The sequence below is a fragment of the Manacus candei genome, unplaced genomic scaffold (genome assembly GCF_025592945.1).
Source record: "Manacus candei isolate 608988 ecotype Guabito, Panama unplaced genomic scaffold, ASM2559294v1 h1tg000123l, whole genome shotgun sequence".
Taxonomy (NCBI): Eukaryota; Metazoa; Chordata; class Aves; order Passeriformes; family Pipridae; genus Manacus; species Manacus candei.
Window position 1 is genome coordinate 257,463 of NW_026138171.1, and position 20,345 is coordinate 277,807.

Here is a 20,345-nt window from a genome sequence, read left to right on the forward strand (position 1 = left end):
CTCCCAAATCTTCCCTTCCCCTTCCCAAATCTTCCCTTCCCCTTCCCAAATCTTCCCTTCCCCTTCCCAAATCTTCCCTTCCCCTTCCCAAATCTTCCCTTGCCCCTTTCCATCTCCCTTGCCCCTTTCCATCTCCCTTGCCCCTTTCCATCTCCCTTGCCCCTTTCCATCTCCCTTGCCCCTTTCCATCTCCCTTCTCCTTCCCAAATCTTCCCTCCCCTTCCCAAACCTTCCCTTCCCCTGCATCCGTGCATCCCCTTCCCCTTTTCCCATGTCAGCATGACCCCGGATCCCACTCCTGGATCCCAATGTCCGTGTGTTTTAACAAGCGACCTCCCAAGGTGTTATCCCGAGCTCTTCCCAGCCCGGCACCTTCTCCCGCCCCGGCGGTGGGATGACATCCCTTGTCCCCCGTGTGACAGCTGGAGGTGGGAGGTGACACCAACACCCTGCTGGTGACAGGCCTGAGGCCCAGCACCAAGTATGTCCTCACCGTGGGGGCCACCTACGGAGACGCCCTCGGAGAACCCGCGGCTGCCAAGGGGAAAACGAGTGAGTGGCTCCTCCTCATCCTCCCGGGGTGGGAACAGGGAAAATCCCACCCTGAATCCAGGGGAAGGGAAAAATGAAGGTTTGGGAAGGGAAGGTTTGGGAAGGGAAAAGGGAAGGGAAAAGGGAAGGGAAGGGAAGGTTTGGGAAGGGAAGGGAAAAGGAAAGGGCAAAGGGAAGGTTTGGGAAGGGCAAAGGGAAGGTTTGGGGAGGGAAGAGGGAAGGTTTGGGGAGGGAAGAGGGAAGGTTTGGGGAGGGAAGAGGGAAGGTTTGGGGAGGGAAGGAGGAAGGTTTGGGGAGGGAAGGGGGAAGGTTTGGGGAGGGAAGGGAAGAGGGAAGGTTTGGGGAGGGAAGGGAAGAGGGAAGGTTTGGGGAGGGAAGGGAAGAGGGAAGGTTTGGGGAGGGAAGGGAAGAGGGAAGGTTTGGGGAGGGAAGGGAAGAGGGAAGGTTTGGGGAGGGAAGGGAAGAGGGAAGGTTTGGGGAGGGAAGGGAAGAGGGAAGGTTTGGGGAGGGAAGGGAAGAGGGAAGGTTTGGGGAGGGAAGGGAAGAGGGAAGGTTTGGGGAGGGAAGGGAAGAGGGAAGGTTGGGGAAGGGGAGGGAAGCGGAAAGGGGAGGGCAAAGGGAAGGTTTGGAAAGGGGAGGGCAAAGGGAAGGAGAAGGGAAAGAGAACAGGGAAGGGAAAGGAAAGGCGGAAGAGAAAGGAAGGGAAGGGGAGGTTTGGGAACAGAAAGGAAATAAGGAAATTCCAAGAAAGGAAAGGAAATGAGGAAATTTCAGGAAAGGAACCTTAAAAATCATTCTTGACAATGCCTGGAAGGTCGGAGGGGGATCCCCCTGTTCCAAGGAAACAGCTGAGGGGGAGCTGCTGCCGCTCCCTCTTTTTACCCCTCTATCCCTGAAGATTTCCCAAGGCTCTTTCCCCTGGCACTCCCTCATGGCATGACATGTCCCCTCCCTTCCCGTGTCCCGAAGCTCCCGTTCCCCCCGTCACCAACTTCCGGGTGGTGGAAGAAGGACCTTTCAGCCTGAAGGTGGCCTGGACCCCTCCCCCTGGGAAACTGGAGGGCTACAAGATCTACATCCCCAGGGGTGAGTCCTTTTGGTGACATTCCATGGCCTTCCCTTTGGAATGAGCGGCGAGCCAAGGGCGGGAAAGGTGCTGTTGGCTCCTGACACGACTCTGGAAGGAGTCCAGGTTGTCCAGACAATGTGGTTCTTCCAGGAGAGAGGAGAAAAGTCCTCTGAAGGACTTTCTTTTGGAGATGTTTCGTCTGGAGCAGGTGGGGGTGATGCTGTGGCCGCCTTGTCATATCCAGAGGGTTTTCCCACTTCCTCCCAGCTTTGGTGGGGATGTGGGGTGAGTCCAAGCCTTTAGGATGTCCTACACTCACCTCTGGGATGTGGGGATGTTTCTGTGGGACCTGAAGGGCTGGGACACCACGGATTTGTGGAGTTTGAGCCACGGACGCAACTCTCAGAAACATCAATGGGTTTGGGAAACTCCAACCATCTCCATGTGGTGGAGCCATCACTGTGGGATTCAGGAAGGCTCCACCCCCTTCTCCTTGATCTTGGAGCAGTGAGCCAAGGGCAGGAAAGGTGCTGTTGGCTCCTGGCACGACTCTGGAAGGAGACCAGGTTGTCCAGACAATGTGGTTCCTCCAGGAGAGAGGAGAAGAGTCCTTTGAAGGACTTTGTTTGGAAGAATAAGGAGATGTTTCCTTTGGAGTTTGTAGAAGGTGGGGGTGATGCTGTGGCTTTTTCCCACTTCTTTTCTTTTTTTTCCTCTTTCCTTTTTCCCTGTTATTTTTTTTTTTTATTTTTCCCGTTTTTCTTTTTTTTCTCCTACTTTCTTTTTATTTTTCCTGTTTTCGTTTTTCTATCCTTTTCTTTTTTCTCTTTCTTCTCGTCACCATTTTTTTCCTTTTTTCCTTTTTTCCTTTTTTCCTTTTTTCCTTTTTTCCTTTTTTCCTTTTTTCCTTTTTTCCTTTTTTCCTTTTTTCCTTTTTTCCTTTTTTCCTTTTTTCCTTTTTCCTTTTTTTCTTTTTCCTTTTTTTCTTTTTCCTTTTTTTCTTTTTCCTTTTTTTCTTTTTCCTTTTTTTCTTTTTTTCTTCTTTTTCTTTTTCCTCCCTATCACAGAGTCATCCCTGCAGGATTCAGGCTAAGCCTCCCCCCTCCCCCTTTTCCTTTCCTTTGCAGCCAACAGGCCAGGCCTGACCTACGAGCAGGTCCTTCGGGGCGACATCTCCTCCCACATTCTGGACAACCTGCAGGAGGACAGGGAATACAAGGTCATCCTCTACGCCGTGCACCCCCAGGGGCCCAGCCAGCCCGTGGCTGCCCTGGGCAGGACAGGTAAAGGCATGGAAAAGCCAGGCCTTGGTGCAGCTAAACCCGGGTTTAACCCAGGACTGTGTTAAATCCAAGGAATCGCTGGGTTTAAGTTTAAGGAGTGATGGAATTCCTTTTATCCCGTGGGTTTTAATGATGGCAAAATGAGGATATTTATGTAAATTAAGAGTTTATTTTATGTGAATGATCAGACAAAAGAGCTTATTTAATTAATTTATTTATTATGTTATTTATTTATTACACAATATAAATGCTAAAAATCTACTTTTTAGAGGATAATAGAGGGTAAAAGAGGAACAAAGCACGGCCTTGAGCTGTGCCAGGGCAGGGGCAGGTTGGACATTGGGAAGGAATATTTTCCATGGAGAGTACTCAGCCATTGGAATGGGCTGCCCAGGGAGGGAGTGGAATCTCCGTCCCTGGAGGTGTTTAAGGACAGACTGGATGTGGCATCAGTGCCATGGGCTGGGAACCACGGCGGGGTTGGATCAAGGGTTGGGCTGGATGATCTCAGAGGGCTTTTCCAACCCGGCTGATTCCGTGATTCCATGATTCTGTGAGTCTCCACACATCCACCCCAAGAAGGGTGATGTCAGAAAAACCTGACTGGACTTTTCTGGTATGAATTGACCACCTCCAGGCCAGCTCCCAGCTTATCTGTCCCATCAGACTTCCAAAAGCGGGGCGTATGCCTCCAAAAGTCGATGAACCAGGGTGGTTTTGGCATAATTAACGAGGAGACAGTTAACCAGGCTCCAACAGTTGATCCTGCACGATGGCTTGGTCGGATTTGAGGTCTTGGCAGGATGGATCTATCCTGCCACAGCTCGGGAGGGGGGTCTGGGATCTACCAGGGCCTTGGTTTGCCCTCACATTTTGCCCCCGCGGGTGAGGTTGGTGCCTGGAGACCTCGGGCCTGGAGTGGTCACAGGTTGGGTTTCCACCTCTCAGGCAGGGCAGGACACCCTGGAAATCCCTCCCATGGAATCACTGAGGTTGGAATAGCCCTCTGAGATCATGGAATCCAACCGTTCCTCCACCACTGCCCCGTGTCCCTGAGTGCCACATCCACAGGGATTTGAAATCCCACCAGGGATGGGGATTCCACCCCATCCAATGCCTGACCACCCTTTCCATGAGGAAATCACCCCAAATATCCAATCTAAATCTCCCCTGGCACAGCTTGAGGCCGTTTCCCCTCGCCCTGTCCCTCGTTCCCTGGGAGAGGAGCCCGAATCCCACCCGGCTCCTCTTTCCCAGGGATTTCCCTCAGATAACCCAGACTGGTTCTGGTTCTCCCCACCAGAGCCAGCAAAGCCCTCCCTCTGACAAGTGGTTTTTCTTCCCTGTCCTCCTTCCAGTGAAACTCCTGCCTGTGGAAAACCTCTGGCTGCAGAACGAAACCACGGACACGCTCCAGGCGAGGTGGAGCCCGGTCCGGGGAGCGACGGGATACAGGCTCACCTGGACATCAGCAGGTGGGATACAGGGATGGGGATGGATGCAGGGGGTGGAGAAAAGGGAGCTGGGAGGCCTCCAAGGCATTGGAAGCACCAGCACATTCGTTGTCCAGCCATGGAAAGAGAAAATCAGGATTTGGGGTGCGGAGTTCTCCGCACGCGGGGATCAACCGGCAGCTTCCAACGGAGAGTTCTGCCGTGGAATTTGGTGGGAAACGGTCCTGGATGCAACACTTCCTGCTCATAAAGCAGGCTGATGGATCCACAGCCTTGTTCCATGGGATTAGTGTGGGATTTCCCGGAGCTGGGTAGCCTTGGGAAGGGGTTAAAGCTGGGAAAACGCTCCCTCGGGAGCTGCACGTCACACGGTGAGCTTTGGGATCACCCCGAGCTTTGGGGTCACCCCTCTTTTTGGAGGACAGACTGGAAGTGCTGGTGGTTATTTCTGTTCTCTCCGTGGCACTAAACTTCCCTTCATCCCCACAATCCTCATTTTTTTAGGGGGATCTGGGTGTTTGGAGCCGGATGTGAGTTTGCAGCTGGAGCTTCTTCTCCCCCTGCCCTGAACCCAAACGGGTTTTCGGGGTTGTTGTAGAGTCAGAAATTCAGGTTTGATGGCATTTTTTTGGCCTTGGGAGGTGGAGGTTTCCCTGGCTCAGGGCTGAGATGGGATGTCAGGACACCAGGCTTGGAATAACCAGCACATTCCCTCCTGGCTGGGATACAAGGAGACGTCTCCCACAAGGAGAGCTGGGGATAGTTTGGTTGGAGAACAGCTCCAAAAAGGTCACCAGGAGGGGAAAAATCTTTATGGGGAAGATATAAAACTGCTTTTATTGCTTTGCAATCCACTTCCCTCTGGAAAAAAAAGTCATGGCACGCCCCAAAATCCAGCTGGTTTCCCAGTCCAAGTTTAATATCTCAGCTGGGAACGGAGCACGTGTGCCCAGCCAGGAATATTTTTAGGATAGGGACACTCTCAGATGAAGCAGGAAGGGCACATCCCTTCCAGTCTGGATTTTCTCATTCACCTGGTACCAGTTAATCCCAGTTCCAGGCGTGCTAAAATCCCAAGGGGCAGCCCGCTCTGGCCTCTGGATCTTCTTCCCATCCCGGGGCCGTGCATTAGGGATGCAGGGATGTCGGGATCCGGGCACCTTCTGCCCATCCCAAAGCCCTGGAGGGGGTTTAATTTTATATTTCTTTGATTATTAAGACGGTGATTAAATAAATATGAACGGTCTGAGCTGTGGGAGCGGCTCCAGAGGGAGGTGGGAGAAGGGGGATGGGGCTCAGGGAGCAGAAGACGGGAATGTGGCACCCTCCAGTGTCCGAACTGGAAAAGGCACCTTCCTCATCCCAAAAATCCCCACATCCCGCTGCCGGCCCCTGGGAAATAGGGATTAGACTTTAGCTCCTCTCCTGCCGTGCTGGGAGGTTTAACTGAGCCGGGTTTAGGCCCCAACAAGGACTAAATGAAAGGAGAAAACAGGTTCGAGGCATCGTTTGGCTCCAGGGGGGGAAAGGCAAGATGATCCCAGCACGGAGTCACCCGGAGCGTGGACCCTCTTTTGGGATGGCTCACACCCCCAGATGTGCTCATTGGTGGGTTTTATGGGATTTATTCCCTCTATCCTGCCTTTGGAAAGAACCTTCTCCTGTTTCCTCTTCCCAAGAATCCTTTGGCAAAGAACCTTCTGCTATTTCCTCTTCCCAAGAATTCTTTGGCAAAGAACCTTCTCCTCTTTCCTCTTCCCAAGAATTCTTTGGCAAAGAACCTTCTCCCATTTCCTCTTCCCAAGAATTCTTTGGCAAAGAACCTTCTCCTGTTTCCTCTTCCCAAGAATCCTTTGGCAAAGAACCTTCTCCTGTTTCCTCTTCCCAAGAATCCTTTGGCAAAGAACCTTCTCCTGTTTCCTCTTCCCAAGAATCCTTTGGCAAAGAACCTTCTCCCATTTCCTCTTCCCTTCCCAAGGGAGGTCACCCCAGGATGATTGTCCTCCATCATCCATCCCAAGGGAACCCAACCCCCTTTCCCTTCCCAGAGGGCAGCATCCAGGACGTGAACCTCAGCAGCACCTACAGCCACTACATGATCCAGGGGCTGCATCCCGGCGTGGAATACACGGTCACCATCAACCCCATCTTCGGGAACGCTGAGGGGCCGGTGCGGAGCGGGAACGCGACGACGGGTGAGTGTCCTGCAGGAGGAGTTGGATTGGGATTGGGATCAGGATTGGGATCAGGATTGGGATCCAGCTCTCACAGGGTGGGGGTCAGGCTGTGCTGGAATTGGCCGCCACCACCCTGCCTGTCTTTTCTTATCCATCCCAGAACTTGGGGTGAGCTTTGTTTGCCACATTGGGGATCTTTTGGGATGCGTTTCCCCAGGATGTGACGACCGGATCTCACCAGGCTTGGAGCCAGGCCCATCCTGGTGCTCCATCCTGTCCTCATCCCATGGCAAAGCCCTTCTGTGGCCTGGGCGGGATTTGGGATCTACAGTTGCTCTCTTGAAGTCCTTCCAGGAGTTTTGGGAGACCATCCCACCCTCTCCTATTTTCTCTTCCCAAGAATTCTTTGGCAAGAACCTTTTCCTGTTTTCTCTTCCCAAGAATTCTTTGGCAAAGACCATCCAGTTTCCTCTTCCCAAGAATTCTTTGGCAAAGACCATCCAGTTTCCTCTTCCCAAGAATTCTTTGGCAAAGACCATCCAGTTTCCTCTTCCCAAGAATTCTTTGGCAAAGACCATCCAATTTCCTCTTCCCAAGAATTCTTTGGCAAAGACCATCCAATTTCCTCTTCCCAAGAATTCTTTGGCAAAGACCATCCAATTTCCTCTTCCCAAGAGTTCTGTGGCAAAGACCACCCCACCCTGTCCTATTTTTTTGGAAGCTGTTGGGTCCTGGATCCAAGTGGATGACTCTTCTCTCCCGCAGTGGCCTCGAGCACCGTCCGGATGCTGAACGTGACTGAGATTTCCACCAACAGCCTCCTGCTCTCCTGGGATTCCGTCACCGGAGCCACCGGCTACAGAGTGGCTTGGGGTCCTACCCCAGGTAAGATCCATCTCCCCTCCAGCCTGAACCACCTCCAGCTCCTCCTGGAGCACGGGAGAACCTCAGGGATGGTGGAGCAGGGGCAGGTCCAGCTCCTTCACCGCTCTGAGCAGCCTCTCCCACAACTTCAGGGCATGAAGTGAAGCCCCAGGTGGGGCTTCCAGGGACTTTGGCAACTTGACCTGTTAAAATTCCCAAATAAACATGCACAGGAAAACTCTCCTCCCTCGCCCCAGCGCACACAGGGCTGTCATGGAATCACCGAGCTTGGAAAAGACTTCCAAGACTCTTCCCAGACTCTTCAGTCTTTATTCTCTCCTATTTTATTTCGTCTTCCCAAGGGTTCTTTGCCAAAGACCATCCCACCCTACCCTATTTCCTCTTCCCAAGAGTTCTTTGGCAAAGAACCTTCTCCTGTTTCCTCTTCCCAAGAATTCTTTGGCAAAGAACCTTCTCATGTTTCCTCTTCCCAAGAATTCTTTGGCAAAGAACCTTCTCCTGTTCCTCTTCCCAAGGGTTCTTTGGCAAAGAACCTTCTCCTGTTTCCTCTTCCCAAGAGTTCTTTGGAAAGAACCTTCTCCTGTTTGTCTTCCCAACAATTCTTCGGCAAAGACCATCCCACCCTCTCCTATTTCCTCTTCCCAAGAATTCCTTGGCAAAGACCATCCTGTTTCCTCTTCCCAAGAATTCTTTGGAAAGAACCTTCTCCTATTTCCTCTTCCCAAGAGTTCTTTGGAAAGACCACCCCACCCTGTCCTATTTGCTCTTCCCAACAATTCTTTGGCAAAGACCATCCCACCTTCTCCTATTTCCTCTTCCCAAGAATTCTTTGGCAAAGACCATCCCACCTTCTCCTATTTCCTCTTCCCAAGAATTCTTTGGCAAAGACCATCCCACCTTCTCCTATTTCCTCTTCCCAAGAATTCTTTGGCAAAGACCATCCCACCTTCTCCTATTTCCTCTTCCCAGAATTCCTTGGCAAGGACCGTCCCCGCCACGTGGCCCTGGGCCGGTTGGTGACATCCCAGCAGCTCCGTGCCCTGGCTCCCGACACCGAGTATGTCATCTCCGTGTCCGTGCTCTTCGGATCCGCCGAGGGCCCCGGGATCAGCACCTCGGCCAGGACAGGTGAGTCCAACAGGACATTCCCGGAATTTCTGGGAATTTCAGGAGACACCGAGGAGAACAAAGGACCCCCCCCCCGGCTTCCCAAATTCCTTCTCCAAGAGGAGCCTGAGAGCAGCTGGATCCAATCCCAGCCCCGGGATTTCTCCCTGGTTTATGTCCCAAGGATTCTATTGGTGGAATTAGAGCCTTTGCATGACTTTATCCCTTTGTACAACTTAAGGGTGGCAAATATTGAGATTTATTTATGTATCTGTTTAAAGAGATCTATAAATATAGATAAATTTATTGATAAATATATTATATATTATATAAATTAAAAATAATATCTTATATACATTATTTGATATATGTAATATATATTCTATATTTAATATCTGTAATATATTTAATTTAATTATATTTATTATATTTAATATTTTAAGTAACAATTTAATAAATTATATTTATTATATTTTATTTAATATATTTTTATATATTAGATATATTAATATATATTAGATATTTATATACATCATGTATATAAGATGTATTGCGTGTATAATATATATTTATATTATATATATTTTATATCTATTATATAATATATAATATATAATATATAATATATGTTACCTAATATATATTTTTATATATTTAATATATATTAGGTATATTAATATATATTAGATATTAATATATATAAATGTACATTATATATATTGCATATATAGTATATTATACATATTATATATATTATATATTAGATATATTTTATATATATTATATAATATATGATGTATTTTGCATAATATATCTTTTTATATATTTAATATATATTAGATATATTAACATATATCATATATATATATAATGTGCATTATATATATAGTTTATATAATATATGTAATATATTATAGAATAAATATTTAATATATATTTAATATATATTAGATATTATTATATAATGTATATAAAATATAATATGTATTATAGAGATAATACCCTCTCCAAGTGAGGATGAGGAGACACCAAGGATAAGCAAATTGAACCTTTTGGGATAATTTTGGCCTTATCCCGATGCCGACGAGGAGCCCTGTTGGACGGGAATTTGGGAACTAACCTTGTCCTCCCCTTGCAGCTCCCCTGGGCTCCGTCCCCAACTTCAGGGTGATGTCCCTCACCAGCACCAGCCTGTCCTTGGCCTGGGGGGCCACAGCAACTGCCACCAAATTCCGAGTCACCTGGAACGCCGTGGGAGCGGGAAAAGGTGAGCAGGGAAAGGGGGATCCCACGATGGAGAAACTCGGTCCTGTTGGTGGCAACTCCTTCTTTCCTCGGATTCCTTTATTTATGAAATAATCCCCAAAGCTCCGGAATGAAAGTGCAGGGACGTTCCTTGATTTGGGAGTTCCTCGATTTGTGGCTCTACCCCTCCGAAATTGGGGTCTTGAGGTTTTGGGAATTCATTAAATTGGGATTTTGCCCCTCCTAACTTGGGGTCTTGAGGTCTTGGGAATTCCTTAAATTGAGAGCTCCTTGATTTGTGGTTCTGTCCCTCCCAATTTGGGGTCTTGAGGTTTTGGAAATTCCTTTATTTGTAGCTCTGCCCCTTCCAGACTTGGGGTCTTGAGGTTTTGGGTTTCTTGATTTGGGAATTCCTTGATTTGTGGCTCTGTCTGTTCCAAGCTTGGGGTCTTGAGGTTTTGGAAATTCCTTGATTTGGGAGTTCCTTATGGGTCTGTCCCTTCCAACTTGGGGTCTTGAGGTTTTGAGAATTCCTTGATTTGGGAATTCCTTGATTTGTGACTCTGCCCCTTCCAAACTCGGGGTCTTGAGATTTTGGGAATTCATTAAATTGGGATTTTGCCCCTCCCAAATTGGGGTCTTGAAGTTTTGGGAATTCCTTGATTTGTGGTTCTGTCCCTTCCAACTTTGGGTCTTGAGATTTTGGGAATTCCTTGATTTGGGAGTTCCTTGATTTGTGGCTCTGCCCCTTCCAAACTTGGGGTCTTGAGATTTTGGGAATTCCTTGATTTGTGGCTCTGCCCCTTCCAAACTCACGGTCTTGAGATTTTGGGAATTTCTTGATTTGTGGCTCTGCCCCTTCCAAACTTGGGGTCTTGAGATTTTGGGAATTCATTTAATTGGGATTTTACCTCTCCCAGATTCGGGTCTTAAAGTTTTGGGAATTTGTTGATTTCTGGTTCTGTCCCTTCCAACTTTGGGTCTTGAGGTTTCGGGAATTCCTTAATTTGGGAATTCCTTGATTTGTGGCTCTGCCCCTTCCAAACTTGGGGTCTTGAGGTTTGGGAATTCCTTAAACTGCGATTCTACCCCTCCCAACTTGCGGTGTTCAGATTTGGGGGGAATTCCTCGATTTGTGGCTCTGCCTCTTCCAAAGGCTATTTCCTTTGGAGGGGATGCCACCAGGGAGAGCTCCAGGCTCTGAAATATCCCTCTTTTTTTTTCCCAGGAAAGCAGGTCGCCAAGACCCAGCTCCTGGGCAGCAGAGTGTTGGCTCATCGGATCGACCACTTGGAGCCGGACACCCCGTACAGGGTCGGAATTCGGGCTGTTTTTGGCCGGACTGAGGGGCCAGAGGTGACCCTGACCCACCACACAGGTGTGTCCTGGTGGGAAAACCCTCCTTGGGTTGGGATTGGAGGGTTGGATTCCTGGTCGGAGCAGCCCCGGTGGTTGGTGCCAATAATCCACGAGTAGGAGCGGACACGTCCTTCTGGAATGTTGAGCAATCCCGGATGGATTAACACAGTTCCCAGGGTTATTTATCCACAGGCATCCCAGGAATGGAGGAGCCTCTCTGCAGGCACCACTCGGGGTCTTGAGGTTTTGGGAATTCCTTGATCTGTGGCTCTGGGATCTTGAGGATTTGGGAATTCCTTGGTTTGTGGCTCTCTGTCCCTTCCAAGTTGAGGTTTTGGGAATTCCTTGATTTGTGGCTCTGCCTCTTCCAACTTGGAGTCTTGAGGTTTTGGGAAATTCCTTGATTTGGGAATTCCTTGTGGCTTCATCCCATCCAACTTGGGATCTTGGGGTTTTGGGAGTTCCTTGATTTTTGGGAATTCCTTGATATATGGCTCTGCTTTCAACTTGTCATCTTGAGGTTTTGGGAATTCCTTTATTTGTGGTTCTGTCCCTTCCAACTTGGGGTCTTGAGGTTTTAGGAATTCCTTGATTTGGGAATTCCTTTATTTGTGGCTCTGCTCCTTCCAACCTGGGATCTTCAGGTTTTGAGAATTCCTTGACTTGTGGCTCTGCCTCTTCCAACTCAGGGTCTTGAGGTTTTGGGAATTCCTTGATTTGGGAGTTAATTGTGGCTCTGCCCCTCTCAATTTGGGGTCTTCAGATTTTGGGAATTCCTTGATTTGTGGCTCTGCACTTTCGAACTTGGGGTCTTGACGTTTTGAGAATTCCTTGATTTGGGAACGCCTGGATTTGTGACTCTCCCCTTCCAAACTTGAGGTCCTGAGGTTTTGAGAATTCCTTGATTTGGGAATTCCTTGATTTGTGGCTCTGCCCCCTTCCACCTTGGGGTTGTTCCCTCAGCCATCTCCCCCTGGTTCCTTTCTCCAGCCCCTCCTGCAGAATCCCAGCCCATCCAGGACCTGAGGGTCACCGACACCGCCGGGAGCAGCTTGAAGCTCTCCTGGAAGAGGCTTCCTGGGATAACTCACTATAAGATATCCTGGGGGCCAGCCAACGGTGAGTATCCCCGTCCTCAGTATCCCGATCCCTCAAGTATCCCCCTCCCTCGGTATCCCCCTCCCTCGGTATCCCCATCCCTCAGTATCCTGATTCCTCAGTATCCCCATCCCTCAGTATCCCCATCCCTCAGTATCCCCATCCCTCGGTATCCCCATCCCTCAGTATCCCCATCCCTCGGTATCCCCATCCCTCAGTATCCCGACCCCTCAGTATCCCAATCCCCTGGGCAGGTGTGGGATGAGCACAGAGCACCAGGAACCCCCAAAACCAGCAGTTCAGCTCAGTTAAGCCTTTCCCCAAGCTCTAGGCAGGGTCTAAGTCTACAGGGATCAGCTGAAGCCCCAGAGCTGAGCCCTGAGCCGAGTTTTAGTCTCCAACAAAGGGATCCACTGGCTCTGAGCCCGGCTGGGATTTGGGAAATCCAAGCAGTTCCCTTCCAGCAGCACAGGGGACACCTTGGGGACCAGCTCTGCCCTCCCTGCCCAGGTCCCCCAGGATCCAGGGGAGGGAGCTGCTGGAACAAGGATTATGGATCGTTCCCTTGGGGAAACCTCTGCCCCCAGGAGGGGGAGAAATTCCCTCTGGGAACGTTTGGCTGCTCCAGGAACGTTGGGAGATCCCAACCTGCCTTCCCACAACTCCCCCCTGCTGTTCCTTGGGCTCCCTGCCCTCAACTCCCCCCGGGGCCGATGGATTCAGAGAACATCTGATGTGGGACGTGACCTTTTCTCCCGGCGGTCCAGGAAGTCCAGGAACTCCATGGAGCCCCACAGGGCCTGGCAACCCAGGTTTTCCCTAAAAAAGGAAGATCCAGCCTCAAATCTTTCCCTTCCAGCCCGAAAAGGTTCCTTTTGAAGTGCAAAAAACCCGAGCAGAGAAACATCTCCCCCGATATTCCCACCCTAAACTGAGGGGTTAGAGGGTATTCCCAAATTCCCTTTTCCTGCATAAATTAGTTAGGAATCACTGGCTTTGCTGAGGAAGGGAAAACAACACAGTGGGGGGTTATTTTTTGATAATTCCAAAATGACACTGTGGGTTGTTTTGGGGTTTTTTTGGATGATTCCAAAACGACACCGGGGAGTTTTTTTTTGATAATTCCAAAACGACCCTGTGGGGAATTTTTTTGGGGATGTCTCCTCTTAGGTGGCTTGGAATCCTCCCAGCTAGTTGGGGCAGAGGCAGCTTCCTTCACCATCCCCGAGCTGAAGGAGGGCACCTCCTACACCATCCACGTGTCCGGAATGATCCGAGGGCGGGAGGGAACCCCCGTGGTCCTCACGGCCAAAACCTGTGAGTATGGAACTGTCGGATCCAAGAGAGTGGGATCCAAGAGATCCATGTTGGTGCCATTTCCATCCTCACCTCCTGACTCTTTTCCAGGTTTCCAAGAGGTTTAAACCCCACTTTTTGTGTTTCCTCTCCAGTGGGAATTCCCGGAGAGTCGCCGAGCGCTCCGGCAGCTCCGATGACACCGGATCCAAGGAGAACCCCATCCATGGCTCCCGGTAGCGTGGGGGACACTCTGCTCCAAGTGGCCACCTCTCCTATCCCAGTGGCCACCACCACAAGGTCTTCAATGAGCCCAGAGACCCCCCAGGCCACCACCGGCGTGTCCCCACCGCCGACAACTCCCCCCGGGCCCGGTGAGTTGTGTCCATGTGGGATTTGGACGTGTGGGCAATGTCAGGGAAGAGCCAAACTCCAGAAATCCCATAAATTCCCAAAACTGCTCTGAATTTCTTGTCAGGGAAGACAAGGAAGAGCCAAATCCCATAAATCCCCAAAAATGCTCTTGATTCCTTTAGTAGGGAGAGTGGGCAATGTCAGGGAAGAGCCAAATCCTATAAATCCCATAAATCCCCAAACCTGCTCTGAATTCCTTGAATAGGGAAAGTGGGTGATATTGGTGAAGAGCCAAACCCCAGAAATCCCATAAATCCCCAAAACTGCTCTGAATTTCTTCAGTAGGGAGAGTGGGGAATGTCAGGGAAGAGCCAAACCCCATAAATCCGATAAATCCCCCAAACTGCTCTGAATTCCTCAAGTAGAGAAGACAAGGAAGAGCCAAACCTCATAAATCCCCAAAAATGCTCTGACTTCCTTGAGCAGAGAGAGTGGGAAATGTTGGGGAAGAGCCAAACCCTATAAATCCCATAAATCCCTAAAAATGCTCTCAATTCTATGAGTACAGAGAGTGGGCAATGTCAGGGAAAACCCACACTCCATAAATCCCATAAATCCCCCAAAACTGCTCTGAATTCCTAGAGTAGGGAGAGTGGGCAATGTCGGGGAAGAACCAAACCCCGTAAATCCCCAATACTGCTCTTGATTCCTTGAGCAGGGAGAATGGAAAACATTGGGAAGACCCAAACCCCAGAAATCCCATAAATCCCCAAACTGCTCTTAATTCCTTGAGTAGGGAAGACAAGGAAGAGCCAAACCCCATAAATCCCATAAACCCCCATAACTGCTCTGAATTCCTTGAGTAGGGAGAGTGGGCAATGTCAGGAAGAACCAAACCCCCTAAATCCTCTAAATCCCCCAAACTGCTCTGAATTCCTTGAGTAGGGAGAGTGGGCAATGTCAGGGAAGAGCCAAACCCCATAAATCCCCAAAACTGCCCTTACTTCCTTGCTTAGGGAGAGTGGGCAATGTCAGGGAAGAACCAACCCCCATAAACCCCATAAATCCCCCAAACTGCTCTGAATTCCTTGAGTAGGGAAGACAAGGAAGGGCCAAACCCCATAAATCCCATAAATCCCCAAAACTGCTCTGAATTCCTTGAGTAGGGAGAGTGGGCAATGTCGGGGCAGAGCCAAACCCCATAAATTCCCAAAACTGCTCTTGATTACTTGAGCAGGGAGAATGGAAAACGTTGGGGAAGAGCCAAAACCCCTAAATCCCATAAATCCCCAAAACTGCTCTGAATTCCTTGTCGGGGAAGACAAGGAAGAGCCAAACCCCATAAATCCCATAAACCCCCATAACTGCTCTGAATTCCTTGAGTAGGGAGAGTGGGCAATGTTGGGGAAGAGCCAAACCCCATAAATCCCATAAATCCCCAAAACTGCTCTTAATTCCTTGAGTAGGGAAGACAAGGAAGAGCCAAACCCCATAAATCCCCAAAACTGCTCTGAATTCCTTGAGCAGGGAAGACAAGGAAGAACCAAACCCCACAAATCCCAGGGGTGAAGGCGCCGCCCGTTCAACTGCCAACACTCAGCGTCACAAGAACTTTTGGGGTTTCTTGAGTTGCTCTGAACCCCCCAAAAAAAACCCCAAATCCTGCTCGGGGCCCCCCTTTGTCACGGGAATTCCCTCTCCCCCCGCAGTCTGCGGGAAGCTCCGGGCGGACGTCGCGTTCCTGGTGGACGAGTCCTCGAGCATCGGGCGGAGCAACTTCCACAAAGTGAAGGATTTCCTCTTCCGGGTCGTTTCCTACTTCCCCAAGATCGGCCCCGAGGGGACACAGGCAAGGACTTGGTTCTTCCCTTTTCCTGAGGGTGTTTTCCTGCTGGATATTCTGAATATTCCCCCTTTTTTGCTCATCCCCGTGCTCACAGGTTGTGGACCACGAAGTCCAAGTGCTCCAAAGACACTAAAAAAGACAGGAATTAAAATCCCTGTTTCCCTGCAGGTGTTTTCCTGCTGAATATTCTGAATATTCCCCCTTTTTGCTCACCCCTGTGAGTCCAAGTGCTCCAAAGACACCAAAAAAAGACAGGAATTAAAATCCCTGTTTTCCTGGAGATGTTTTCCTTCTGAATATTCTGAATATTCCCCTTTTTACTCACCCCTGTGAGTCCAAGTGCTCCAAAGACACCAAAAAAGACAGGAATTATAATCCCTGTTTTCCTGGAGGTGTTTTCCTGCTGAATATTCTGAATATTCCCCCTTTTTTGCTCACCCCTGTGCTCACAGGTTGTGGACCACGAAGTCCAAGTGCTCCAAAGACACCAAAAAAAGACAGGAATTAAAATCCTTGTTTTCCTGGAGGTGTTTTCCTTCTGAATATTCTGAATATTCCCCCTTTTTTTGTTCATCCCCGTGCTCACAGGTTGTGGACCACGAAGTCCAAGTGCTCCAAAACCACCAAAAAAAGACAGGAATTAAAATCCCTGTTTCCCTGGAGGTGTTTTCCTGCTGAATATTCTGAATATCCTCCCTTTTTTTTGGCAGGTGGCCCTTGCCCAGTTCAGCGAGGAGCCCAGGGTGGCCTTTCACTTCCAGCGGCACCGCGACCGAAACGGGGCCCTGGGAGCCATCAAGGGGCTCAACTACACGGGGGGCAACACCAGAACAGGTGTGCTATTTCTTCTTAACTTTAGAAACATTTCGTCATTAGTACGTAAATATTTCTTCAGTATTTTAAATATTTCTTCATTATTGGATACATATTTCTTCATTATTGTATAAATGTTTCTTCATAATTTTATAAATATTTTTCATAATTTTATATATAGTTCTTCATTATTTTAAATATTTCTTCACTGTTATATAAATATTTCTTCATTATTTTATAAATATTTCTTCATTATTTTATAAATATTTCTTCATGATTATATAAATATTCCTTCATTATTTTATAACTATTTCTTCACTGTTATATAAATATTCCTTCATTATTTTACAAATATTTCTTCATCATTTTATATATATTTCTTCATTAGTTTATAAATATTTCTTATTTCTTTTATAAATATTTCTTCAATATTTTATAAATATTTCTTCATAATTTTATAAATATTTCTTCACTGTTATATAAATATTTCTTCATAATTTTATAAATATTTCTTCATTATTTTTTAACTATTTCTTCATTATTACATAAATATTTCTTCACTCTTATATAAATATTTCTTCATTATTACAAAAATATTTCTTCATTATTGCATAAATATTTCTTCATTAGTTTATAAATATTTCTTCATTATTTTATAAATATTTCTTCATTATTATATAAATATTTCCTCACTGTTATATAAATGGTTCTTCATTATTTTATAAATATTTCTTCATTTTTACATAAATATTTCTTCATTTTTACATAAATATTTCTTCATTTTTACATAAATATTTCTTCATTATTTTATAAATATTTCTTCATTATTATATAAATATTTCTTCATTATTATATAAATAATTCTTCATTCTTTTATAAATATTTCTTTATTATTTTATATATATATTTCTTCATTATTTTATATATACATTTCTTCATTATTTTATATATATATTTCTTCATTATTTTAAATATTTCTTCATTATTGTATAAATATTTCTTCATAATTTTATAAATATTTCTTCCAAATTTTATATATATTTCTTCATTATTTTAAATATTTCTTCACTCTTATATAAATATTTCTTCATTATTTTATAAATATTTCTTCATTATTATATAAATATTTCTTCATTATTATATAAATATTTCTTTATAATTTTATAAATAATTTCTTCATAATTTTATAAATATTTCTTCATAATTTTATATATAGTTCTTCATTATTTTAAACATTTCTTCATTATTATATAAATATTCCTTCACTCTTATATAAATATTTCTTCATAATTTTATAAATATTTCTTATTTCTTTTATAAATATTCACTGTCATATAAATATTTCTTCATAATTTTATAAATATTTCTTATTTCTTTTATAAATATTTCTTATTTCTTTTATAAATATTTCTTCACTGTCATCTAAATATTTCTTCATAATTTTATATATAGTTCTTCATTATTTTAAATATTTCTTCACTGTTATATAACTATTTCTTCATTATTACATGTATATTTCTTCATTATATAAATATTTCTTCATTATTTTATAAATATTTCTTATTTCTTTTATAAATATTTCTTCATTCTTTTATAAATATTTCTTCATTCTTTTATAAATATTTCTTTATTATTTTATAAATATTTCTTCATTATTATATAAATATTTCATTATTTAACTCTACTTGAGGGGGTTTTTTTATACAATTCTTGCCTTGTTCCCTCAGCCCCAAAATGGGCCCTGTCCTGTTTCTGTGGGGTCCTTTGTCCAATTTGTTGTCCAAAATCCAAACTCCTCAATAATCCAGGAAATTCTGAAACTTTTTGCCTTTAAAAAGTTGTTTTTTAAGAAAAAAAAACCAGCTCGTTGTTAAAAAACTTCCTTAAAAAGAAGAGGGGCAGCACTTCCCAGGAGGACACTTCATTCCCTGAATGAAATTAAAATTAAAATTAAAATTAATTTAAAAAATTAATTTAAATTAAATTTAAATGAAATTAAAATTAAATTAATTTAAATTAAATTAAAATTAAAATTAATTTAAATTAAATTAAAATTAATTTAAATTAAATTTAAATGAAATTAAAATTAAATTAACTTAAATTAAATTAAAATTAAAATTAATTTAAATTAAATGAAATTAAAATCAAATTAATTCAAATTAAATTAAATTTAAATTAAATTAATTTAAATTAAATTCAATTAAAATTAAATTAGTTTAAATTAAATTAAATTAAAATTATAAGAAAAACACTTCAAATCTGAATAATTTTTTCCCGAAAATTATAAGAAAAATACTTTAAATCTGAATATTTTTTCCCCCAAAATTATAATAAAAATGTTTTAAATCTGAATAATTTTTCCCAAAAATTATAATAAAAATGCTTTAAATCTGAATAATTTTTCCCAAAAAATTATAAGAAAAACGCTTCAAATCTGAATAATTTTCCCCCCAAATTATAAGAAAAATACTTCGAATCTGAATAAATTTTTTTTCCAAAATTATAAGAAAAACGCTTCAAATCTGAATAATTTTTTTCCCAAAATTATAAGAAAAACGCTTCAAATCTGAATAATTTTTCCCCAAAAATTATAAGAAAAATGCTTCAAATCTGAATAATTTTTTCCCCAAAATTATAAGAAAAATCCTTAAAATCTGAATAATTTTTTCCCCAAAATTATAAGAAAAACGCTTCAAATCTGAATAATTTTTTCCCAAAAAATTATAAAAAAAAAGCTTTAAATCTGAATAATTTTTCCCCCAAAATTATAAGAAAAACTCTTCAAATCTGAATAATTTTCCCCCCAAAATTATAAGAAAAACGCTTCAAATCTGAATAATTTTTCCCCAAAAATTATAATAAAAATGCTTCGAATCTGAATAATTTTTTCCCCAAAAATTACGAGAAGAACGCTTCAAATCTGAATAATTTTTCCCTAGAAATTATAAGAAAAATTCTTCAAATCTGAATAATTTTTTTCCAAAATTATAAGAAAAATACTTTAAATCTGAATAATTTTTCCCCCAAAATTATAAGAAAAACGCTTCAAATCTGAATAATTTTTTTTCCCAAAAATTATAAGAAAAACACTTTGAATCTGAATAATTTTTTCCCCAAATAATTATAAGAAAAACACTTCGAATCTGAATAAATTTTCCTTCAAAATTATAAGAAAAATGCTTCAAATCTGAATAATTTTTCCCAAAAAAATAGAAGAAAAATGCTTTAAATCTGAATAATTTTTCCCAAAAAAATAGAAGAAAAATGCTTTAAATCTGAATAATTTTCCCCCCAAAAATTATAATAAAAACGCTTCAAATCTGAATAATTTTTCCCCAAAAAATTATAAGAAAAATTCTTCAAATCTGAATAATTTTTCCCAAAATTATCAGAAAAACACTTCGAATCTCCCCAATAATCTTTCCCAGGCCGCGCCATCTCCTTCGCGCTCCGGGAGCTCTTCCAGCCCTCCCGCGGGATGAGGCCGGAATTCCCTCAGGTCCTGCTGCTGGTGACGGATGGACCTTCCCAGGACGACGTGGGGCCTCCAGCCCGGGCAGCCCAGGCTTTGGGTGAGCGATTCCCTCATTCCCAAACTTCTCCTGGAATTTTCCAGGGGGTGGAATATCCGGTGAGGGGTCACTGGGAGAACTCGGTGCCCTAAAATGGGAGCAACAATTCCCTGGGCTGGTTTGGAGCCTTAAAAGGCAAAACTGCTCTTCTTTATTTCACAAAATAGTCTTTATTTTGGGCTTTTATCCTCTTTTTATCCTCTTTGTCCTCTCCTTTAATTGAAATATTCAATTT

The 20,345-nt window shown here is 44.3% G+C and overlaps 1 protein-coding gene across 1 annotated transcript in view; it reads left to right on the forward strand.

Annotated features, from left to right (window-relative positions):
* Positions 1–20,345, forward strand: part of LOC127462239 (collagen alpha-1(VII) chain-like) — a 142,766-nt gene that overhangs the window by 9,691 nt on the left and 112,730 nt on the right. Inside the window, exons 7-21 of the mRNA XM_051770693.1 lie at positions 423–552; positions 1,522–1,638; positions 2,749–2,904; positions 4,263–4,379; positions 6,407–6,553; positions 7,301–7,420; positions 8,390–8,548; positions 9,666–9,794; positions 11,001–11,150; positions 12,122–12,250; positions 13,400–13,546; positions 13,681–13,899; positions 15,589–15,728; positions 16,436–16,559; positions 19,967–20,110. Coding sequence (XP_051626653.1) covers positions 423–552; positions 1,522–1,638; positions 2,749–2,904; positions 4,263–4,379; positions 6,407–6,553; positions 7,301–7,420; positions 8,390–8,548; positions 9,666–9,794; positions 11,001–11,150; positions 12,122–12,250; positions 13,400–13,546; positions 13,681–13,899; positions 15,589–15,728; positions 16,436–16,559; positions 19,967–20,110 — 2,128 coding nt within the window. The remainder of the gene's footprint in view (positions 1–422; positions 553–1,521; positions 1,639–2,748; positions 2,905–4,262; positions 4,380–6,406; positions 6,554–7,300; positions 7,421–8,389; positions 8,549–9,665; positions 9,795–11,000; positions 11,151–12,121; positions 12,251–13,399; positions 13,547–13,680; positions 13,900–15,588; positions 15,729–16,435; positions 16,560–19,966; positions 20,111–20,345) is intronic.